General features: G+C 52.0%; 1 protein-coding gene across 4 annotated transcripts; it reads right to left on the bottom strand.

The window, feature by feature from the left end:
- On the bottom strand, positions 1-17399 carry GPR4 (G protein-coupled receptor 4). 4 transcript variants are annotated; one of them, XM_047077823.1, is made up of 2 exons: positions 14554-15015; positions 1-2668 (listed from the first exon to the last, which is right to left on the bottom strand). In XM_047077823.1, exon 2 carries the CDS (start codon positions 2476-2478, stop codon positions 1390-1392), a length of 1089 nt encoding a protein of 362 aa, XP_046933779.1. In that variant the 5' UTR covers positions 2479-2668; positions 14554-15015; the 3' UTR covers positions 1-1389. The 4 variants fall into 4 exon arrangements, 2 of the variants coding, with proteins under 2 accessions (XP_046933779.1, XP_046933780.1); XM_047077824.1 differs by lacking the exon at positions 14554-15015 and adding an exon at positions 10233-10268; XR_006961796.1 differs by lacking the exons at positions 1-2668; positions 14554-15015 and adding exons at positions 11767-13061; positions 17014-17399.
- Between the last annotated feature and the right edge of the window lie 7298 nt (positions 17400-24697).

The raw sequence follows: 24697 nt of genomic DNA, 5'->3' as shown, positions 1-24697 counted from the left end.
CCGTTAAGATGCCAGCCCAGCCTCTCCTGCCTGAAACTATGGCTGTCACCTATCACTGGCCTCCCATACCGGTTCCCACTCAGTAGCCAGCAGGAGCCTGTTCACACTCAAGTCAAATCCCATCCCTCCTCTGCTAAGAACCCTCCTGTGGCTCTCCTTTATTTCAGAGTAGAAGGCAAAATTCTCAGCAGGACCTACAAAGCCCCCCAAAGGTCGGCCCGTCCTCTGCCAGTCTCATCCATCGGCGACCATTCCCCTCACCCTGCAGGCCTCCTGCTCATCTACGCCACTGTTACTTGGCTTTGCATTCTCTGTTCCCTCCGCGTGCCGTCCGCTTCCCCACCGACAGCCACGCGGCTGACCCCCCACACCTGCACGTCTTAGCTCGAATGTCGCTTTCCGGTGAGCCCTCCCCTGACCTCCTGCTCTAGATCAGAGTTCTCCGTCCCCTCAGTCGGCTGTGTTTTTCCCCAGTACACTTACCAGTTCCAAACATTGTATTTATTTTTATTTACTTGTTTACCGTGAGCCCCATGAGGGTGGGGCCTGGGCTGATTTGGTCACCCTTGTGTTCCCAGCCCCAGCCAGCACAGGGCTGGGCAGAGAGTAGATATAAATAAATCTCTGTTGAACAAATGAATAAATACCCTTCTCTTGTCCTGAGCCCCTTCCCAAGCTTGCCCTGCTCGCCACTCCTCCAGCCAGTCTGCCCCGATTGCCCTTCCCTTAGGTTCTGAAAGTATCCCTGGCCCTCAGTCCTGACTTGGAGAACCCGGTTTATCTAGAAACTCACACGTGTTCTTTGTGCCCTCACTCCCTTACGTGACCAGGGGCTTCCCAAGGGCAAAGATGTTCACTCTGCACTCAGTGAATTTCTTCTTCCGTCTCCTTCAGTCACAAAAATTCTACCTCCTTGTTGGAAATCTCCTTTTTTCTCTTTTGGTCTTTACCTTCTGGAGACCAAACATTTGACTTCATTTACCTTGTCCCCTCCTCCAGGAAGCCCTCCCTGACTCACAGACTGGGTCCGATGTCCTTTGGGCTCCCTGTCTGAGCCCCACCCAGTCAGGATCATCACTGTCTGGGGGCAGGTCTGTCTCCCCCATGGAAGTGTGGGCGAGTGAAGGAGGGCCAGCGGTGTTCTTGGTCACCACTATGTCACGAGTACCACCCAGCGCAGCGCTAGGCACAGATAAACTGAAGGAGGTCACGGTGGACGATGATGGACCAGTGACCCACCAACCTCACCGTTTTCCTATTTTCTTACACTCTTCCGAATGTTAACACAGCCTTATTTACATACAGTTTGCATACATCAGACCAGGAGGGAAGGGGATGTGGGCTAAGATTTGAGGAGCGGGGAGAGGGAGTTCTGCGCAAGTTGGAGGCTCACTGTGCTGGCGGCAGCATCTTTAGCTGAAGCTGGTCCGCCTGGGAGGGTGGAGCTGCCGCCCAGCCAGCTGCCATGGCCTTGGCCATGCTGTTCCTCTTGGAGGTGAGCGGGGTCTCCAGGGTGAGCGACGCGTTGGCCATCTCCTGCGGCTTGTCACTGGCCAGGAAGCGGAGGAGATTGTGCAGGGCCTTGGCCACGTCGCTGCGGGCCCCCTCGTTGACGAGGCAGTAGAGGATGGGGTCGGCCACGCAGTTGAGGCTGGTGAAGGCCAGTGAGCTGTGATACGCTGAGAAGACGCGCTCCTCGAAGCCACAGTCCCACGGGCGGCCCAGGTAGACGGCGCTGCGTGAGAGCAGGAGCACGTGGTAGGGCGCGAAGCAGACCAGCACGATGGCGATGAGGCTGAGGGCCAGCCGCTTGATCTTGGCCTTCTCCTGGCGCTCGGTGGACACGCTGCCCCGCACGGCCCGCAGGATGCCGCGGTAGGACAGCAGCATGAGCGCCCACGGGAAGAGGAAGCCCACAAAGACCCGGTAGAGGTTCATCCAGGCCACCCAGCCCTCCATGGGGAACTTCTCAAAGCAGAAGGTGTGGTTGTAGCGGTCACGGAAGAGCTCGTCGTGGAACAGGGGTGCCGAGTTGGCCCCCAGCTCCGTGGCCCAGACCACGGAGCTCACGGCCACGGCCGTCTTGACGCGGCGCAGGCGGGCAAACCGCAGCGGGTGGGCCACAGCCAGGTACCGGTCCACGGAGATGCAGCACAGGAAGGCGATGCTGATGTAGATGTTGGTGTAGAAGATGAACCCGAAGAGCTTGCAGGAGCCGGGGCCGTGGATCCAGTTGTCGTGGTGCAGGAAGTAGTCAACCCACAGCGGCAGCGTGCAGATGTACAGCAGGTCGGCGATGCTCAGGTTCATCAGGTACACGCCCAGCTCGTTGCGCTGCCGCACCTGGCGGTAGGCCGCCCACAGGGCCAGGCAGTTGGTGGGCAGGCCCACCCCGATGACGAAGATGTAGAGGGACGGCGGGAAGAGGTGGTCCACGCGCGAGTCCACGTGGCAGCCCTCCCACGTGCGGTTGCCCATCCTCGGCACTGGGGCTTTCGAGGCACTTCCCCTGGCCCACGGGGGCTGTGGGGCCACGGGGGGCGGGAGGCCATCGGGCCCCCTGAGCCCCCTCCTTGGGGGCTCAGGGGAACATGGCGGGAGGTAGTCCACGGGGAAGAGACGAGGGTGACCGTGACTTGTGGGCCAGCCTGGGCGGGGAAGGGTAGAGCTGGAGAGGGAAAAGTTGGAGGAAGGACAGAATCAGGACAGGACGGAGGCTTGGGGGGGGGCGGGATTATAAACGCTTTGTCTTGTCAAGGGGGTGTCTACAGACCCAGGCAGAGTGTAAATGAGAGAATACTGGGGTACGGGTGGTGGTAAGAGGAAGATATTTGTATGGGGCGCCTGGGGGGCTCAGTCAGTTAAGCGTCCGACTTGGGCTCAGGTCATGATCTCAGTTTGTGAGTTCAAGCCCTGCGTGGGGCTCCGTGCTGACAGCTCGGAGCCTGGAGCCTGCTTTGGATTCTGTGTATGTCTGTCTGTCTGTCTGTCTCTCTCTCTCTCTCTCAAAAATAAATAAACAATAAAAAAAATGTATAAAAAGGGAGATATTTGGAGAGATCGGAGAAAGTAAGTGTGGCTGTGTGGAAATGGCGAAATATGCAAGATACTTTGAGACAGGACAGACCGCAGTCAGGGAGTGTTGAGAACGCCAGGCAAGGCCATTCAGGGTGCCGACGCTTCCCGGGACCCCAGTGTGAAATAAGGAAGTAAGCAAGGTAGCCAGCAAAGAGAAGAGCGTGGAAAAGCAGGAGCCCTCGGTCCGGGGAATGTGGGAAGGGTTAAGAAACAGGAAGGAGGTGAGTAAGGGCTATACAAAGGAAGGTTACAGATGGAGTGAGGAACTTGAGAGGGGCAGGGGAGGGACTCCTGGCTTGATCTTCGTGCGAGCCGAGCGGCAAGCTGGGGGGAGGTGGCCCACCTCACACAGCAAAGCTGACTTAACAGCGCCTGTAGGGAGAGAGGTCTGCAGTGAGGGGAGTCAGGGACACCCCCTTCTCCCCACACCCCTTGCCATAACCTCTGGGCTGTAAGAGGGTGGACGTCCTCCTGCAAGAGGGTGGCGATGCCCAATGGAGCCTCTTTCTAAGCAATGGATCTCTAAAAGTGCAGGTCTGGGTATCCAGATATATTTTCCCGGACAGATATTAAAATAAAGACCCAACTCAGATTTTCGAACTTCCTTCCAGGGAACTGTGTAAAATGCACCACTGTGGTATCATGCTTTGGGAAATGCTAACTCTGTCATTTCACAGACAGGGACGTGGGGCCCAGAAAGACTGGTCGCTCCCCCCAAGGATACACAGCAAGGCCATGCTGGCGGCTGGGACCCGTCTTCTGCTACGAACCCAGGGCACCCCAATGTTGACAGTGATAATAACGGATAATAACAGATAGTTTATTGAGGCCCACCCCACAGCAGACCCTGTCCTAAGCGCTTTTACGGGTATTAATTCATGACATTTTCAAGAACCCTACGAGGAAAATACGGCTATCCTTTCTATTTGACAAACTGAGGCACAGAGCCGTTCAGAGACCTGTCCAAGGTGCTGATGATGAATGAGGAACAATCTCGGCTCTCACCCTTTTTCTCCAGCCTGTGATCCTGTTTCCACCCAAGAGTAACCGGACCTGGACAGAAAGGGGCCCTCGGCTGGATAGTGGGGGCTGGGAACCATGGCTGCTCTGGACCGGGGAAGGGGAAGGGACAGGGACAAGAGCTGCTGGATGTGATCACATTCGGACAGCAAGGGGAAGCCCTGGAAGCAGGGCCGGCAAACCTCCCTCAGGGACTGCTTCCCTCATTGCCTCTCCCCTGCCCTAACTTTCCTGAGTGCGAATCCTGGGCCTGTCTACCCCTTGGGGAGACCTGCAGACACAGGGCAAAGGACAGTCATGGACCACCCCCTGACCATTGTCAGCCCCAGAGGGAAGGAGAGTGAAGTCCTGAATCAGCGGCATCTTCGGAAGCCACTCTATCCAGAGCTTTGCACAGAGTTGGATTTTTTAAAAATTTTTTGACGTTTTATTTTACTTTTTGAGAGACAGAGTGTACGCAGGGGAAGGGCCGACAGAGAGGGAGACACAGAATCCAAGGCAGGCTTCAGGCTCTGAGCCGTCAGCACAGAGGCTGATGGGGGGCTCCAACTCCCGAACCGTGAGATTATGACCTGAGCTGAAGTCGAACGCTCCACCGACTGAGCCACCCAGGTGCCCCCAGAGTTAGTTTTTTAAGCTGTGAAAGCATCGTCATCATTTTATTATTATTATTATTATTATTATTATTATTATTAATCTTTTTAAACAAGATCTTAACGGAAACCCATCTAAGACAGTGAAAAGCTGCTCGGCGTGCCCAGTGAAATGAGGTGAGATGAAGGGAGCCACCTTTGAAGGGTCCCCAGGACGCACTTAGAAAACCACTGGTTGGGTCAATTGGACATATGGGGAAACTGAGGCCCAGACAGGGGAAGGGATGAGCCCAAAGTCATACATCGGGTTCTTGGGAACCTCCCAGATGCCTCAGCATCTTTCCATGGGAAAGTCCTCTTGGCCCTACCTCCACCATAAATCCTGAATCCATGTATCCTCTCGGAAACCCCTGCCGCTGTCTGCCGTGTACTACCATCACTGCTTGCTCGGACCGTTGCAGTAGCTCCTCACTGCTTTCCAGGCTGCCATTGTGGCTTCCTTCAACTCGTTTCCCACAGGGCAGCCACAAAGGTCTTTTTAACATGGAAATCACTCCTCAGGTGACTTCTATGCTTGAAACCGCACCCCCCACCCCCAGTGCCTTCCCAGTGGCTTTAGGGTAAAATGCAAACGGCTTGCCCCAGGTGACAAGGCACTGCCCGACTTTCTCCCCCGCCTCTCCTCCCCCATCTCAGCAAGCTCAAGGCCCATGGCCTTCTTTTCAGCCTCAAAACCTTTGCTCTTTCTCAGATCTTCTTAGGAAGAAGCTCCCTCACCTCCTTCACTTCCACGGAGAGGCCCTCCCCACCCAGAATCCCACCCCCCCCCAACACCACCCCCACCCCGGGGCGCTCTCTTCACATCACCTAGTATCTTGTTCACATCTCCCTGCGGGTCTGAGGTGGACATTCCAGGAGGGCGGAGACCAGGTGTTGACTCCTGTATCCCAGCACCCAGGACAGGCCCAGCATATAGTAGACACTCAATAAACGACTGTGGCTTGAAGGAACAGGCATAGGTCAGCCCATCCCGTGATGCAAGAGAGGCAACACAACCCTCCTCCTCCCCCCTCCCCCACCCGCCCCCAACAAGTTCAAAGAAGTCCCTGCGGGGGGTCCCAGGGAAAGAGGTTGGAAGGGAAAAAGTGAAAAGGGCAGGATCTATCCGCTACATAATTGACTTTGAAAGGTCAGGGCTGAGTCCTGTTTAGTAAGCCCTACCCCCTGTGGGGTCCTCGGCAGCCAAGCGGCTGCCCCCACCCCAGACTCACAGGCAAAGGTTCCTAGATCCTGTGGACAAAGGAGAGGGCTTGCTCCTGGCTGGAACAGCAATCCGGTCCCTTTGAATCTTCCCCACCCAGACCCAGTCCCTCAAAACACCCCCCCTCTCTCTGCTCTCAGCCTCCCCTTCTCTCTGACCCTTGGTCTCCTCCTCTCTCCCCTTCTTTCTCTCCCTCTTCTTGTAACATTGAGAAAATGCCTTCTTTTTTCAGAGTTTCAGTTCTTCTGTATAAAGTTGGGGGGGGGAGGGCAGAACTTTTATATTCGTCACATGGCAGACACGAAAATCCTTGGTAGAACATCATAACATCTACAAAATGTGCAGCATTTGAACAATTATTATTCCATGGGTGAGACAGAGGAACCACAGCTGGGAGTTCCCTCTGTCCCACCCACTCAAGACCCCCCTGGATTCAGCTGGGGTGGGTACACAGGCATGAGACTTCTTTCCGGAAGCCAGAGGAAATACACTTCTCATTGCTAATTTCCTCAAGGGGGAACCAGTTGAGCGCTCATCCCATCCTCCTCCCTTCCCTCCTCAACCCACCTGCTTCCTGGGGATTCTGAGCATGGGGGAGGGGCATTCAGCCCTCTCTTCTCCCCACCTGAGATCTGCCCACCATCAAACCCTCAAAAGCACAGGACCAGAAACTCTTAGAATTCCGCAATGCAACTGGTCTATATGCCCCAACTGGGGGTGCAAGGCTATTTCTGGCCCCTTCCTGGTACACATGGGGAAACTGAGGCCCCGCGCAGCAAGTCTGCGTCCTCTGATGTGTCAGAACTGGGCAGATCTCCTATCTTCTTAACCAAAGAGCTTCCCCTCCCCTGAATGTTTTCTCTCCTCACTCCCTGTGTTCCTGTAATTTTTCTCAAGTCGTTCTGGGGTTCTCAGCCCCCCTGGAGAATCCGCTAAAAGACACAAGGATTTTCTCAGCGCAAAAAAGCAAGTGACCACAGTGTCTTTTGTGCCCCTTCATCAACTGCCTCCCTTGCCCAGCCTCCTGGGGTCAAGACCCTGCTAGCCCCTCCCCCAGAAGGGCAAGGAGGAGAGATAAACCCAAGTGTGGAGAGATAGTGAGGGGGCAGGAAGGACTGGTCAGACCCCGGCCTCCACTTTATGCCTCAGCTGCTCAAACCAGATAAGTCCCTGGGCCCCACCAGCCACCCCTAAATCCAGCAACACTAAAGGACTGAGAGGGTTGAGGACACAAGGCTAAGATGGGATGCAGCCCTCACCCACCCACCCCCGCCACCCTCGGGGTTCACTCACCAGCCTTGTCCTAGAAGCCACCAGACTGCCCCCCTTCCCTCCTTTGCAGGCTCCGGCTTACCACCCCCTTGGCAGTCCCGGGGGACCGGCCAGCTCCGGTCTGCTCATTAGGGGACGAAATGTGATCACCGCGCCTCGCTCCCCACCTGGTGCCCTGGCGGCCAGGCGGAAACTGGGGGGCAGTCAGGCCACCGTGACCACCTCGCTGGGCCTCAGTTTCCCCACGCCTACCAAAGGGGTCCCCATCACCCCCACCTCCCACACCGCCCCCAAGGGACGCCAGGGTCCTCCTACCCTACCCCTCTGACAGTCTCCATTCCAGCGTTCTCAAATCCTCGGTATCTATTGTTAGTCTGGTTCATGGTTTACCATTCTATTATTATAACATTCTAGAGCTTTACCTTTCTTCCATTCTATTATTATTATCCTAGCGGCTTTCCATGCCCTTACCCTTTAAGTTTCCAATATTCTAGGAGTCTCACATTCCAAGATTCTAAAGTTCTATTGTTAGAACACTATGATTTTTTTTAAACATTCTACGACTTTCATAATCTATTATTAAACTCTCAGTGATTATTATCTTTGCCCAGCAAACACACATACGTACTTCCCTTTTCTTTTTTACAGAAATGGGGGGACATACTCTATCTACAGTGAACCCCTTTTCTCTTCCCTTAGCTATTCTGCTTTTTAACATCCCAACTGCCTGAAATTCTAAGATTGTGCAGAATTCTAAAATACTAGGGATTGATGGGAGGTTGGGGGGGGGAGTAAGTAGTCATCTCCCCGTAGCCCCTAATATCTCACTACCTGGGGGGTGGGGGGGCTACTGGGAACCCAGGCTGCTCCCATACCCCTGCCCTGCCGGCCTTCCCCTCATCCCTCCCAGCTCGCTCACACCAGCTGAGTTATTATTTGTCTAGACACAAACCAAATTATAGGCCCTGCCCCGAGGGAGCAGTGGGCTTCATGGGGAGGGTCAGGAGAAGGCGGCGGGAATTAATCCCTGCACCGCCCCCCCCCCCATTTTCCTCCTCCTCTTCCCTCCTTCTCTCAAACTCCACCCCTTCCACCCAGACCATCTCTTGTCCCTTCTCCCCCCCCCACCACCACGGTTTTAGAAATATTTTCTCTTCTCTCCTTCTCAAACGCTCCCCTCAGGATTCCAGCTATTCATACTCACCCTGGCATTCTTCCCTCCTCACTGTGAACACCTCTTTTCCCAAATTAATCCGACTTACTGGCAGCAAAAGAAGCCGGCTCTCCAGATTCAGGCTTCAGCTGAACCGGAGTCCCAGCCCCCAGCCTGGCACTGACTCACTGTGGGGACTGCTGCTCTTGGGCCCTCAGTTTTCCCATCTGTAAAATGGGTGCTTGGCCTAGCCGCCTCGGTTAGCCCTTCGAGCTCTCTGCTTTGAACTCTGAAAGCTGCCAAGATTCCAACATCATTTTTTTTGAAAAAAAAAATTTTTTTTAATGTCTATTTTTGAGAGAGACAGAGTGCAGGCGGGGGAGGGGCAGAGAGCGAGGGAGACCCAGAATCCGAAGCAGCCTCCGAGCTGTCGGCACAGAGCCCGACGACGCGGGGCTCGAACTCACGAGCCTTGAGATCATGACCTGAGCCGAAGTCGGGCGCTTAGCCGACTGAGCCACCCAGGCGCCCCAACACTAATTTTTTTTTTTGGATTGAAGGATTCATATATCCTGAGGACCTTTGATTTGAAGGTTGTGCAGCCCCAGTCCTCCTGATCCTTCTCACGTCCTGGGCCGTTCCATTGAAAGACTTCACACCCAAGGGTTCTTAATTATGATTCCCAGAGTTCAGGAGCTGCCCATTGTCTCTCTCATTTCCTCCCACTGGGATCCCCCAGAAAGGGAAACCTCCCCATCCTCACCCCAAACCTGAACTTGAGTTCATCTGCAGAGCCAGAGCTTGTGAGGAGCCCTCTTGGAGGGTTCAAGAGGAAGGGGGCTGGTGGTGGGCCCTGGGGTGGGGACCCTGGGGGTGGGGGGTGGCCCCTATCCTCTCTGTGCCTGCACACAAATCCCCCAGCGCACATCCTGCCTGAGTCCACAACACACATCTCACGGCCAACAATGGCTCACAGAAATTCCAGAGCTCTCCCTCAGCCTCGTCGGGGGTGGTGGGATGTCCAGGGCAAGCAGGGGGGAGGAGGGAGGGAGGTGGAGGCAGGAAGGAGTTAACGGTGACCTAGCCAAATCCTGGAAGGGAGGAAGTGGGGGAGGAAGTCCACCCCCCAGCCAGGAATTCCTGAAATTGGAGGGTGGGGTGGGTGCGACCTCAGGAGCAGTGGGGTGACTCTCTAAAGGGGGCTCTGGGGTCACGGTGCCATTCAGAGTCCACCAGCCCCAAGTGGCAAGCCTGCTTCCCCCCACTCCACTCCCAAGCAGCTCCTAGGCCCAGGGGAAACCTCTGGGATGCACCAGAATTCGGAATGAGGTGACGATGGGGTGACGGTGCCAGCAGAGGGTCTTTAAGATACACAGAGGAAGAGACAGAAATACGAGAGAGAGAGGGAGGGACAGGAAGGGAAAGGGCAAAGAGGTGCACAGAGGCCGGGAGAACCACGGAGTTGGAGGCAGAGAGCGCCGCTGAGCCTCAGAGGGACAGGGGCAAAGGGAGACAGGGAGAAGGGATACAGAGACGGAGAGACAGAGCCAGAGACCGACGGAGATCCGGCAGAGACACAGAGACATCCAGAGAGGCACAAGGAGAGGCACGCCGAGAGGGGGAGAGGACCGCAGGTGGGGACCCATCAGAGACGGGCGCCGAGAGGGGAGGCCGACCCAGAGACGCGGTCCGCGCGCAGACGGCGGGAACGCCAGCTCCAGAGAGGGGCGGGGACGGGCCGGCGCGGGAGACTGAGGCAGCCGACGCCGGGGCGCAGGGCCCCCGAGGGGCTCGCCGAGGAGCGGCCCCCGGCGGCCGGACGCCCGGCGGGAGCCGGGGAGGGACCGGCGCCTACCTGCGCGGAGCGGCTGGACGGGGCGGGCGGCGCCTCTCTCGGCTGCAGCTGCGTCTGGGCTCGCCCGCGGCGCAGGGACCCGGCGGCGACTCCTCCCGGCCCCGGGCCGCAGCCGCCGGCCGAAGCCCCGCCCCGCCCCGGCCGGCCCCGCCCCCATTAACCCCTCCCCGTCGCCGCCCCTTAACCCCTTTAAGCTTTCACCCCGCTAAAGGCAGGAAACCTCACCTGCTGCCCTAGCGCCCCCAACCCCCCCCCCCCCAGTCCCCAGCCTGGAGGCCGGGCGCCCATCTCATTAACCCCGTGTGCTGACCCTCCCTCCAGCCCCACACCTCCGACTCGACCGACCCTTCAGACTTTGACCCTCGTTGAGCTGAGCTATTTCCTCCCCTCCCAGGCCCAGTCCTTAACTTTCTGGTCATTGCGTGCCTCCCTTCCCAAGGGACCTCACAAACGAGTGGGGCCAGGGCCACCCCTGGAAGGAGTGCTGCCTCTTGGCTAGCCAGACCTTAGGCTAATGACTCTGTGCCTCAGTTTCCGCTTCTGTCCAAGTGGTCCCTCGCATGGCCAGTGTCATGGGGAATGTCATTTCGTAGTGTTAACGCTACCAAGTCTATAAAGCATGCCCCCCCTCCGCCCCGTCCTTCCGTTCCTCCCTGTTCCATTTACTTTTCCCCGTAGAAATTGTCCCATCACGCATTCAATGTACTTCATCCCCCCCCCCCGCTTTTTTTCATTATCTGTTTGCATCTGGTTTCTTTGCTGTTGCCCAGCAGATAGCCGGACACACGATAGGTGTGCAAGAGACCCGTTTTCAGCGAGTGCATACGGGAACGATCAATGCTTCAAAAGCATTTGCTGAGTTTTATTACGACCATCACGACCTTCAGAAATTGGTCGTGAGAATTCCGTCTTGGTCAAAGCACTTGGGACAGACCTGGCATGTAGCACGCAGAAACGACAGCTATTAGGTTCACAAATTCCTTTGTCTTTCATTCTTTTTTTCATGTGTTTGTTTTTAAAGTTTATTTATTTATTTAGAGACAGAGAGCACGGGGGCGGGGCAGAGAGAAAGAGGGAGAGAGAAAATCCCAAGCAGCCTCCTCCTCCTCGTTGCCAGCCCAGAGCCTGACACGGCTCAATCCCATGAACCCTGACATCATGACCTGAGCCAAAATCAAGAGTCGGATTCTTCACCGACCGAGCCACCCAGGCGCCCCATCTTTCTTTATTTTCAATAAAAATTAAAGTGCCCGGATCTTGGGGCCCCTGGGTGGCTCAGTCAGTTAAGCGTCTGACTTTGGCTCAGGTCATGATCTCACGGTCCGTGAGTTCAAGCCCCACGTCGGGCTCTGTGCTGACAGCTCGGAGCCTGGAGCCTGTTTCAGATTCTGTGTCTCCCTCTCTCTCTCTCTCTGCCCCTCCCCTGCTCATGCTCTGTCCCTCTCTGTCTCAAAAATAAATAAATGTTTAAAATAAATAAATAAATAAATAAATAAATAAATAAATAAATAAATAAATAAAATAAAATGCCCGGATCTTAAGGGAACAATACCATGAATTGTGACAAACAGATACACTCATGTGACTAAGCACCCAAATCAAGACACAGAACATTTCCCGCACTCAAGAACATTGTTCTTTGCTCCTTTCCGTTTTTTTTTTTTTAAAGGTAGCTATTCTTATAGTCATTTGCTGTGTGCCCTTGGACAAGTGACTTCCCCTCTCGGAGCCATATTACCTACTTCTTCTCAGGGCTCTTGAGGGACACAGAAAGCGAGAGAGTCGACCAAGCGCCCAAGCGACCTGCAACGCACAGAGGAATAGAGACATTTGCCTTTCTTCCTCCTTCAAGGACACAGTCGGGGAAAGCATCAAGGGAGGTATCACGAAGGCTGTAGCCCCTCCCGACAAAGAACCCGGGACGCGTCCTATCAGTTTCAAGACAAGCCCCGCAGACCCCTCTCGTCAGAACGAGCTTGGTCATTCCAAGCTCCTCCTAAGAAGAAATTCTAAGGGGCCACTGGCAGGTGAGGATCCCCTTGTCTCCTGGGCTCACCTGGTGGGAAACAACTAGCCATTCAGGTCTTAGGCGGGAGCATTTATGAAGGGACGTTTCAGGGGGGTGGGAACGGTGAAGGAAGCCACATAGGATGAGGCGGCAGCAGGGGACCAGCCACAGTGAGAATCAAGCCATTGCCACCCTTAGGGCAGGGACCTGGGGTTTGGAGAGGAGGCCACAGAACTCGAGGCTCTAGGCAGAGGAACACAGAAGGGCAGGGATGCAGGGAGGGGCCCCCCAAATAAATACTCCCACCTCTCCCCTCCTGCATTCCTATTGCCTCCAATAGGCAGAACCCAACCAGAAGGCGGAGGGCGGAGGACCCCCGTGGATGGAGTGGACACAGGGCGGTCTCCCAAGGTCCAGGGCAGGAGGAGAAGGGCTCAGCGTCACTCTGGGGGGCAGGTGGAGAGAATCGCCCGGCACTTTTTCCATGCAGGTCTAAGACCCGGCACAAGGGGGCGACAGAGCACCGGGAGCACCAATGAAAAAGGCTGTTTCCAGAGCGTGGGCCACACAGAAAAGGAGGCTTTGATTTGAGAGCGGTAGGAAGCTGGCTTCTGAGACCTGGGGGTCTGGAGGGGTGATAGGATGGCTGAGCGGTACCGGCTGCGTAGGAGTTCTCCAAGTGGATGCATTCAGACTGGGTGTCAGGATGCAGAGGGAACCGCATGTACGGAGGCTCAGAGGCATGAAATGTCGCAGGGACGGGCAAACACTGGTGGTACAAATGGCTGGAGATAACAGATGGGGGCAGGAGAGGCTTCTGGCTGGAAGAGCAAAGAATAAGAAAGGGTTGGAGGGAAAAAAGGGGGGAGGGCGGCTGACATTCAATGACCGCTGACTAAATTCCAGGCACTGTGCTAAGCACTTGGCGTGAATACCTCATTTAATCCTAAACAACGGCAAACAAACACACCTACACGGAGATGCCATTTCACAGATGAAAACACTGAGGCATAGATGAGGAAGTTGAAACGCAGGAATTTTGGCAATTGGGTTCCAGTGCTTTAACCACTGGTTGGCTATTTATTTCTCAGGGTGGGAAATCGAGGGTTGAGGTGTTTGAGCTTTGACCCCCTTTGTAGAAGAGACTTTCAACTCGCTCACACAGAGGACTCTCATATTCATCCAGCAAACGTTCCCTGAGCCCCTGCTGTTGTGCTGGGCAGCGCTGGGGACACAGCAGTGACCGCAACGGCCCTGGCCCTTCCCTTCCAGGACTGGCAGCCAGTGTGGGGGTGACAAATATCCCTTACAGTGACACTTCGGCAGGTGGGAGGGGGGTGCTGGAAGCCAGAGGGGCTTTGTCACAGTTTTGGGGGGAAATAGGAGGGAGGAGAAAACTATTAGAATTTCTACCTGAAACACTCCCCTCACTTGGTTCATTTCTTCCTCATCCTTCAGTGTTCCACACTGCTATCCCCTCCAGGAAGCCCTCCTGGTGCTCCCTTGGTCTTCCTCTGCCCCCTCAGGGTCATCATTGTCTGAGGATGGGTCTGCCCTCCCCAATAGACTATGAGTACCTTGAGGGCAGGGCTGGGGCTCTGTCCCTCACCACTGTGCCCAAGCATTGCCCAGCTTAGGGACTGACCTAGAATAAATATTCTCCTTGCATACATTAAAGAATTCACTAGGGGCGCCTGGGTGGCTCAGTGGGTTAACTTCAGCTCAGGTCGTGATCTCATCGTTCGTGAGTTCGAGCCCCGCGTCGGGTTCTGTGCTGATGGCTCAGAGCCCGGAACCTGCTTCAGATTCTGTGTCTCCCTCGCTCTCTGCCCCTCCCCTGCTTGCATTCTCTCTGTCTCCCCCAAATAAATAAATACTTAAATTTTTTTTTAATTTAAAAAGAAACTTGTGATTCCTGCCTACATGATAATCTATAATCTTTTGACCTTTTACAAGATCTACAAAAGTATACATAACCCTGTAAAAACTATTCATTCTCTGGACCATGTTTCCCAAGCAGCTGTCCTAACTTGGGCTCGAATAAAACTCTCTTTCTTAGTTTTAGGGATTCTTTTTATTTTTAAAGAAGTTTTTAAGTTTATTTATTTGTTTATTATTGAGAGAGAGAGAGAGACAGAGAGCACAGGACTGGGGAAAGGCAGAGGGAGAGAGAGACACAGAATCTGAAGCAGGCTCCAGGCTCCGAGCTGTCAGCACAGAGCCCGACGCGGGGCTCGAACTCACGGACCGCGAGATCATGACCCGAGCCGAAGTCGGACGCCTCACCGACTGAGCCACCCAGGCGTCCCTTACCTGTTCTTTTAATACTTGTATTCCTTGGGCAATGGGATGGCCATACATGTCATTAGGGTGGCTGGAGATCTTAAGACTCCCGTGTAAGGTTTCCTTCCAAATAACCAGGTATGATCCCTCGATGAACATAAATCCAAGATTTGTCTGACCGCGTGCTTTCCGAAAGGGACCGATTAGATCTAATTGGGGCACTCCCCTAACGGGGGACCACTGTCCTGAGGCTGGATCATGGATGAAGCTCATGAGAACGTTGCGTGAATTAGAAAGGAGTTCCATATTTTCATCTTTTCTCCGTGTCTCTCATATGTCCTTACCCATTGGCTGGTTGGTGTTCTCGAGCCTTGTCTCAGATGGAAACTACTTCTGGCTTAGATATATAATGTTTCATGTGATATGAAATAGCTGCCCCTTCTTGGGGCGCCTGGGTGGCTCAGACACTTGAGCGTCCAACTTCAGCGCAGGCCATGATCTCACGGTTCGTGGGTTCAAGCCCCGCGTCGGGCTCTGTGCTGACAGCTCGGAGCCTGGAGCCGGCTTGGGATTCTGTGTCTCCTTCTCTCTCTGCCCCTCCCCTGCTTGCGCTGTCTCAAAAATGAATAAACACGAAAAATCAACAAACAAATAAATAAAATAGCTGCCCTTTCTTAACAAAGGTCAGGACCTCCTCCCTACCCATTAATACTGGATCTAGAGGCTTACCAGGGGTATTATTATTGGTCACCCCGTATATCAGCTCCAATCTCTGTGGCATTTCAGTCCGTTCACGGACACCCATTCCAGTCTAGAATGCCATGGAGAGGTGAAGGGAGGTCGACATCCCTTCTCAAGTGGCACAAAGGTGTGTCAAGAGCGGTCAAGGATGAGGGATGTGTCCCCCCCACTCTGAACCCCAAGAACCTTCGCCAACATTTCCTGATGGGACGCCATTCAGAAGCTGAGGGCGATTTGGGTACCTATGGACTCCTAGGTAGTTAATGGACTCTCCTCGTTTTGTAGGAATTAACCATGGCATCCGCTTCCTCGATCCCAAAGGATCCCTTCTTGGACCGTCTCCTAACATACTGGCGTCGATTTGGATGTAAAAAAAAAAAAAAAAGCACCAGGGCCACCTGACTGCCTCAGTGGGTAGAGCCTGCGACTCTCGCCCCCCGGGGTTGCGAGTTTGAGCCCCATGTTGGGTTTAGAGCCAACTGGAGAAGGAAGGAAGGAAGGAAGGAAGGAAGGAAGGAAGGAAGGAAGGAAGGAGGGAAGGAAGGAGGGAGGCGCCTGGGTGGCTCAGTCGGTTAAGCGTCCGACTTCAACTCAGGCCATGATCTCACAGTTCGTGAGTTCGAGCCCCACATCAGGCTCTGTGCTGACAGCTTGTGATTCTCTCTCTGCCCCTCTCCACATTCTCTCTCTCTCTCTCTCTCTCTCTCTCTCTCAAAATAGATACAAAATGTATTAACAAATAATAAAAAAGGAAAGAGAAAAAGCAGGAAACCCAACCCCCAAAGGGCACATCTCTCTCTCTCTCTCTCTCTCTCTCTCTCTCTCTCTCGCCTGCTCTCACATCTCAAGAGTGTCCTTTTTGCCTTTGATATACTTTCCCGCTGTGCCGCATGTCTGTCCTTGAATTCCTTCTCCTGGGGAGACCAAGAACCCTCGGCCACTCCTTTGGGTCTGGCTAGGGGACTCCGGGGTCTCCCCAGTTCCCCCGGCAACATCTTTCTGGCAACCACAAAGGGACAAGGTGACAGCAACCCTCCTCGTGGCTGAGTCCCCAGCTCTTGCTTCCTTGCCCTTCGTTGCTTAGTCACTGTTCTCCTTTGTTCCGCTCTCTCTTTTGATCTACAGGAAGAGGCCTAAAAAGGACACCTCGTGTGCTTCCTTCCCTTCTCTTCTTTTGTAACACTGTTGGCCTCCATATAAACTAGAGGATGGGAAAGTCTGCCCAGGAAAATGTCCCCACATCCCACATGGTCAGGCCTTTATGGCACTGTACCAAAACCCTGATCTGTCCACTTGCCTTTAGGGGGCCCGAGGACACCCCTCCTCACTCTCTACTCTTTTTTTAACGTTTCTTTTCTTTTATTTTGTTTAATGTTTTTATTTTATTTTTGAGAGAGAGACAGACAGACACAGTGAGAGCAAGGGAGGGGCAGAGAGAGAGGGAGACACGGAATCCAAAGCATCTCTGGGCTCTGAGCTGTCAGCACAGAGCCCGACGTGGGGCTCGAGCTCACGAACAGCGAGATCATGACCTGAGCCAAAGTCGGATGCTTAACCGAGTCACCCAGGCTAATCTGTTTTTTTTGTTTGTTTGTTTGTCTTAGAACAATTTTATTTATGTTTTTTTAGAGACAGAGAGCATGAGTGGATGGGGGGGTGGGGGAGACAGAGAGGCACAGAGGATCCAAAGCTGGCTCCAGGCTCTGTGCTGACAGCAGAAAGCCTGATGCGGGGCTCCAACTCACAAACCTGGTGTAGATCTTGAGAGCACTGGATGCATCTTGGTGGGCTCTGTGTTGTCTGTGCGGTTTTCTCCCTTGTTAGTTTCCGGGTTGCCGGCTAGGATCCCTGGAGCCAATTGTCTGATTAGTCTCCTGCTGGCCAGGGACTTTAAGGAATATTCCCAAGCAGCTGCCCGAACACCTTTAGTTTCAGGGAAGTTCCACCTTCTCCGGCCCGACATGGATTGCCTAGTTTCACTTTCTGTTGGTGGAAGGAAAAAGTGTGTCTGTTCATCAGCGGGAGCTGACGAGCTTCGGGGCCGGGAGCCCTCTTTCTCTGTCCTCGGTGCTTTTATCCACCTGCAGCCTTCCTGGAGGCGCCTCACCTCTGCTGCCCCCCACCTCCCTCTCCTCCTGTTTCTGCACCACCAAGGCTCAGCTTGCGTCACAGGCTCACGCACCACCCTCCGTGCCACCGGCCATTGGCTCCTGCTTCTCCCCCTCCCCCCCCCCGCCCCCAGGAGCAAAGAGCGCCCCTCCCTGGACTGCAACGGCCCACTTCAGATTTCCCCACAGGTGTCCCGGATAAAATCGAAAATTGGAGAACAAGTTGATTGCCCCAGTGGTCCCAGCTGCAACCGATTCCGTATCTAAACTAGTTTAAGTGTGTTAAATTTAATTAAGGCAAACCTGTCTTTAGAGTTGTCAGCATTAAATACAAAGACTCTCGGGGCCCCTGGGTGGCTCAGTCGGTTAGGCGTCTGACTTGGGCTCAGGGCATGATCTCACAGTTCGTGGGTTCAAGCCCCACGTCGGGCTCTGCGCTGACAGCCTGGAGCCTGCTTCGGATTCTGTGTCTCCCTCTCTCCCTGCTCATGCTCTGTCTCTCTCTACTTCAAAAATAAGTTTAAAAATAATAAAATAAATACAGGCTTTCACTCTAGGGGCACCTGGTGGGCCCTGTCGGCAGAGCACGTGACTCTTTTTTTTTTAATTTTTTTCAACGTTTATTTATTTTTGGGACAGAGAGAGACAGAGCATGAACGGGGGAGGGGCAGAGAGAGAGAGGGAGACACAGAATCGGAAACAGGCTCCAGGCTCTGAGCCATCAGCCCAGAGCCTGACGCGGGGCTCGAACTCACGGACCGCGAGATTGTGACCTGGCTGAAGTCGGACGCTTAACCGACTGCGCCACCCAGGCGCCCCGAGCACGTGACTCTTGATCTCAAGGGTGTGAGTTCAAGCCCCATGTCGGATGTAGAGGTTACGTAAAATCTCTTGTTTTATTTATTTAAATTTATTTTTCTAAAGAAGAACTTCTTTGCACGAGCAAGTGGGGGAGGGCCAAAGAGAGGGAGAGAGAGAATCCCAAGGAGACTCTTCGTTGACAGAGTCCCACTCCAGGCTCCATCTCAAGAGTGTGAGATCATGACCTGAGCCAAAATCATGAGTCAGACACCCAACCGAGCCACCCAGGTGCCCTGAGATTACATAAAATCTTAAAAAAAAACAAAAACAAAAACACAAATTATTATTCCACCAAGGTTTACTAGAAGTCATAAGCTCGTGTTCTCTCTGTTGCAATTAGTCAACAACAACAAAAAATAAACGATGGTCAATTTTGTCTGTCTCATAAGATTTTCCATGGGTAATTGTTAAAAACAAATAGGTTGAATAAATAAAAAGGTTTATAGGCAAAACTTTAAATTGCTTTCAAAATCTTTGGTAACCTGACCCTTTGAAGTTTTGCTAAGTCAAAGGATTAATTGGACTGAATTCACGGGACATCTAAACTTTTTCCAAATAAGATAAAACACTAAAGTATTGATTACTGAACAGAAGTTCGTGCTTTTGGCTTCTTATTTCAGAGAAACTGAGGATACTGGAGTCCATTGGTAAACACGCATTATGCTTTATTGAACGGTTGTACTGGGATAAACGTATGTTTTTTTTTAACTTATCTAAATTAATTTTTATTTATTTTTAAAGACTGATATTTAAATTTGTTTTAGTGTTTATTTTTTTTTTTTTTTGAAAGAGAGACAGAGCGAGAGCAGGGGAGGGGCAGAGAGAGAGAGACACAGAATCCGAAGCAGGCACCAGGCTCTGAGCCATCAGCACAGACCCCGATGCGGGGCTTGAACTCATGAATCGTGAGATCGTGACCTGAGCCGAAGTCAGATGCTTCACCAATGGAGCCACCCAGGCACCCCCATATGTTTTTTTTTTAATTTTTTTAATGTTTATTTATTTTTGAGACAGAGAGAGACAGAACATGAATGGGGGAGGGGCAGAGGATCTGAAGTGGGCTCTGTGCTGACAGTAGGGTGCCCAATGTGGGGCTCTAACTCGAGAACTGTGAGATCACGACCTGAGCAGAAATCAAGAGTCTGTTGTGGGGTGCCTGGTGGCTCAATTAGTTAAGCCTCTGACCCTTGGTTTCAGCTCAGGTCATGATCTCACAGTTTCGTGGGTTTGAGCCCCGCATTAGGCTCTGCACTGGCAGTGTGGAACCTGCTTGGAATTCTCTCTCTCTCCCTCTCTCTTTGCCTCTCCCCTACTTGTGCTGTCTCTCTCAAAATAAATAAATTAAAAAAAAAAAAAGAGTCAGTCGCTTAACCAACTGAGCCATCCAGGTGGCCCTAAATTTATTATTTTTAAAAATAATCTCTACAACCAATGTGGGGCTCAGACTCACAACCCCGAGATCAAGAGTTACATGTTCTAACGACTGAGCCAGCCAGGTGCTCAGTCACCCCTGGGAAACTTTCTCTTAAGGTATCCATGACTTCCAGAAATATAACAAAGCATTCCTTTGTGAACAAACTGAAACATTTAACTTTTCTCCCTGCCTGAACCCTCCAGAATTCAGAAACTCTTCGCGGGACTATTCTTTCTTTCAAGACAATTACAGTTATTTGCATTAGTTCGATAAGAATCTGTTCTCCTCGTAACAGGACACCATTGGAAACACTGGTTATATTACCCAGACTTTGACTGGAATGTCATATATGAGACATAGACTCAGCTACGACTGGACAGCTTTAAGGTACTAAGGTTGACTTTATGGAACCAAGAGAATCCCATGGAAACGTTGGCCTGATACCTTGCTTACAGAGCTCCTGGCGGCCTTACCAGGTAAGTAAAGAATATCACTCCCTGGAAGGTGTCCGAATCTCAGGATATTTTGGAGACCTCGAGAAGAGGAATTCACCCAAATCTGCAGGAATTGCAAGCGAGTCTGATAACCAGCATTTGGCTTGGCTCTGGCCTCGAGAACCTACTAAAAGTTCAATCTAGGGGCACCTCGGTGGCTCAGTAGGTTGAGCATCCGACTTCAGCTCAGGTCATGATCTTGCGGTTGGTGAGTTCAAGCCCCACATCGGGCTCGCTGCTGTCAGCCGTATAGCCCTCTTGGGATCCTCTGTCTCCCTCACTCTCTGCCCCTCCCCCGCTTGCGCTCTCTTTTCAAAAAGAAATAAACATGAAGAAAAAGACATTGCATTTAAAAGCTCAGTCTAGAGATTCCTTAGGAAAAGTTCCAGCAAAGTAGGTTTTAAAGGATCCCTATGAGGGGCGCCTGGGTGGCGCAGTCGGTTAAGCGTCCGACTTCAGCCAGGTCACGATCTCGCGGTCCGTGAGTTCGAGCCCCGCGTTGGGCTCTGGGCTGATGGCTCAGAGCCTGGAGCCTGTTTCCGATTCTGTGTCTCCCTCTCTCTCTGCCCCTCCCCCGTTCATGCTCTGTCTCTCTCTGTCCCAAAAATAAATAAACGTTGAAAAAAAAAATTTAAAAAAAAAAAAGGATCCCTATGAGGGGCGCCTGGGTGGCTCAGTCGGTTCATCGTGAGACTCTGGCTCAGGTCGTGAGTGGGTTTGAGCCCAGAGTGGGTGCTGATGCAACTCTCTTTCCCCCCCGCCTCTGCCCCTCCCATACTCTCTCTCTCTCTCAAAATAAATAAAAGCTTTAAAAAAATAAAGAATCCCTATGATTAATCACTGTTCTTTCTGAGCTTATGTAAATAACTAGGCCAAGTTTTACAGATGAGTTAGTCTTGATGCGGCCATCTCTGGAAATAATGGTGAATTTAGAGAGAAAAACTGTTTCAGAAATGCATCCTTATGGATGTTAGATTCAAGTTTTCGTCGTCTTTAAGTTAAAGTTCGTTGTTTGGGGGCACCTGGGTGGCTCAGTCGGTTTAGCGGCGGGCTCTTGATCTCCGCTCAGGTCTTGATCTCAGGGTTGTGAGTTCGAGCCCTGCGTTGGGCTCCATGCCGTGTGAAGCCTACTTAAAATATAAATAAAGTAAGTCGGTAAATTTGTTGCTTGCCTAAGCTAGACAACGTGAGGGGAAACTTCAGAGGTATTGTCACTGTAGCTCAAATACAGACAATCTTTATGCCTATTCCTCTGTGGGGATAATAATTGAGAGCCCCGTGGGTATATGATTATTTCAACAGTTGGAAGATAAGATAGACTTCCCGACAGTTGTGAAACTCAGCTGTCAGCTTGATAAATTCTATGTGGCCAGGATAACAAAATCACTCCTTAAAATGTCAGAGCTTACCCTATGGACTTGTGGAGACAATAGATGGCCCCAACTTCTTTCTTTCTTTCTTTCTTTCTTTCTTTCTTTCTTTCTTTCTTTCTTTCTTTCTAATCTTTTTTCAACGTTTTACTTAATTTTGAGAGACACAGCATGAGCGGGGGAGGGGCAGAGGGAGAGGGAGACACAGAATCCAAAGCAGGCTCCAGGCTCTGAGCTGTCAGCACAGAGCCCAGGGCAGGGCTCCAACCCATGAACTGTGAGATCATGACCTGAGCCAAAGTCAGACACTTAACCAACTGAGCCACCCAGGTGCCCCGGCTCCACTTTCTTCTTCTTCTTTTTTTTTTTCTTCCATTTTTTAATTTTTTCCCACCTTCTTTATAACTGGATTGGAGAAGGGGCTTGGGGATGCCCTCATCTTCCGGGACTAGTCACCTCCCGCTTACCAGCAATTCCTCACAATGAGGATATTGTCAAGGTTAGACATCAGGCAAAGAGGACTTCTTCATGGTTTTATCCCTTAGCCATATTTGTCCCGAGGGCCACCCCTACCGATGTAAAATTACAAATAAAGGCTTTAGCCAAGCATACGGCAGCCATCATTAACCCAACCCAACATGGAGTCACCCACAAATTCAAAAAGAAGCCCTCCAAAACCATACCCTTGATTCATGGCCCAATAATGCTCGCCCAATGGGATGGCTCCCCGCAGAATCCTGTGACCACATCATTACTCTACAGGCAACTGTTTGGTTTGCTACCTACTAGACAAGGCAACCAGGCATCAGACTGCGTCCTCCGGTTGCCCCTGCATTGATTCTCTTAAAGACCCTACACTATCACTTCATGGTGGGTTAAATTCCTGGCCAGGAGGTGGACTATGGTCCACTCCAAAGGGTCTTCTTACCACATTGATAATTTTTATTACAATATTAATCCTAAGATGTCTTTTTGGGCTTTGCTCTCTCCTATTGTCAAGATACATGCGAGCAGTTCCTGACTCCTTCGCCCAGCCAACAGATGATACCTGCCCCTCAAAACAAGTTCACCCCAATGTCTTCTCTGCACTCTACAGCGATGGTCTTCCATTGTTACTTGCCGGGACAGATAGCGACCAACTTAGGTCCATAGGTAGGGACATCTCTATGACCGCTGTCAGCTTGAGGAAGTCACAGAAGATGTGCCCTTTGCCCTTCTACAACCTTGAAGATTCAAGGGCCAAAGATTGGTCATTGGGGGCAGTGTGTGTGTGTGTGTGTGTGGTGATGAGGGATAGAAGCAGGAAAATGTTCACCTTTACCTGAGGCTCACCTGCGTAGTTCCGATAAGGATCAAATACGTTCTGGTCGCTACATTCTTAAAGGGTCTCATGACTGCCTGTATGTCTCATCGATAGTTAATATCAAACTGAATGATAAGCACCAGAGAAATCTTGCGAAAGTAGTTTCACGAGTAGAAGTTCGAAGAAGACATTTATGATCTGATACTCCCTGCAGGTTCTCTCCCTCCTTGAGCCCTAAGCACATTACCACCAGCTTCAGACGGCGAAGGTGTGGCTCTTTCTGCCCACGGGTCTTGTCCACATGCTACTTGTATACCCATACTAGCTTGCGCCATAAACCATCTCAAGAATTCTTTCTTGACCATCGCGCTCAAGGATTGCGCAACAAGTGGCTGAAATAGCTTCGCTCCAGGGAGTCAGTGGTCACTAATGAAGAGCAAAGACTTACCCTCCTCGTCCTAGGGCAGCTGCTGGGGTGGGCAAAACTCGATGCCTCTGCTGAACTAGTTAGTCCTGGGCGCCCAGCTTAACCTCGTGGTTCCTCACTGCGGGATGGACACCACTGAAAACACACAATGCTTTCGGCCAGTCAGCCTCTTGTGAGATTCTGGTATGCTCTCCCCCTCACACTTCTATTCACCGCTGCAACACCCTGAATCCCGCCACTCCTCCGGCCCCCCCGGAAGAGACCTCACGATTGTCTTTTTTTTTTTTTTTAATTTTTTTTTCAACATTTATTTATTTTTGGGACAGAGAGAGACAGAGCATGAACGGGGGAGGGGCAGAGAGAGAGGGAGACACAGAATCCGAAACAGGCTCCAGGCTCTGAGCCATCAGCCCAGAGCCCGACGCGGGGCTCGAACTCACGGACCGCGAGATCGTGACCTGAGCTGAAGTCGGACGCTTAACCGACTGCGCCACCCAGGCGCCCCTCACGATTGTCTTTACGTCAGTTAGGTTAGCTTCTGTAGCTCAGATTTATTACAGGCTCCCACTGAGACCTCGGACCTATTGTGTTTTATCGACGGATCTTGATCACACCTATGGTGGTTCATTTCATGTGTCAACCTGACTGAGCCCCGAGGCGCCCAGGTATTTGGTGGAACATCACCCAGGGTGTTCTTGGATGAAATTAACATTTGAACACGTAGGTTGGGTAAAACAGATTGCTCTCCCCAAGGTGGGTGGGCCTCATCCAATCAGTTGAAGGCCTCACTAGAACAAAAAGGTTGACCTTCCCCTGAGTAAGAGAGAAATCCTCCTTCCTGACTGCCTTTGAACTGGGACATTTGGTTTTTTCCTGCTTTTGGATTTGAACTGAAACATCAGCTCTTTCTGGGTCTCTCACTTGCCAACTCACCCTACAGCTCTTGGGACTTGTCAGCTTCCATAATCATGAGCCAATTCCTTATAATAAATCTCTCCATCCCTCCTCCTCTCTCTCTACCACCTGTCTTTGTAAGGCTTGTGTACAAAGATGGCCTATATATACATATAAATATACCCATATATATATATATATTTTTTTTTTAATTTATTTTTGAGAGAGACAATCCCAAGCAGGTCCCGCCCTGTCAGCATAGAGCCCAATGAGGGGCTCGATCCCATAGACTGAGATCATGACCTGAGCTGAAATCAAGAGTTAGAGGCTTCACCGACTGAGCCACCCAGGTGCCCCAGCTTTTACGTTTTTTTTATGTTCAGAAGAAATCAAAGCAATAGTATTTTGTGGCAGGCGAAGATGAGAAACTCAAATTTCAGTATCCATTCATTGGTTTGTTTGAACACAGCCGAACTCGTTCATGTCCGTGTTGTCTCCGGCCACTTTCACATGACAGTGTCGGTTAGTTGGGACAGAGACTGGGTGGCTCACAAAGTGTAAA

Source organism: Lynx rufus, unplaced genomic scaffold (assembly GCF_022079265.1).
Source record: "Lynx rufus isolate CCGP_SWC_20201006 ecotype Redwood Valley unplaced genomic scaffold, mLynRuf1.p SCAF_16, whole genome shotgun sequence".
NCBI classification, from domain to species: domain Eukaryota; kingdom Metazoa; phylum Chordata; class Mammalia; order Carnivora; family Felidae; genus Lynx; species Lynx rufus.
Note: the sequence above shows the minus strand (reverse complement) of the source record. Positions and strands in the feature narration are given on the sequence as shown.

Excerpts from the sequence above, each read along its gene's own strand:
- GPR4 (XM_047077823.1), bottom strand. The coding sequence starts at position 2,478 with ATGGGCAACCGCACGTGGGAGGGCTGCCACGTGGACTCGCGCGTGGAC.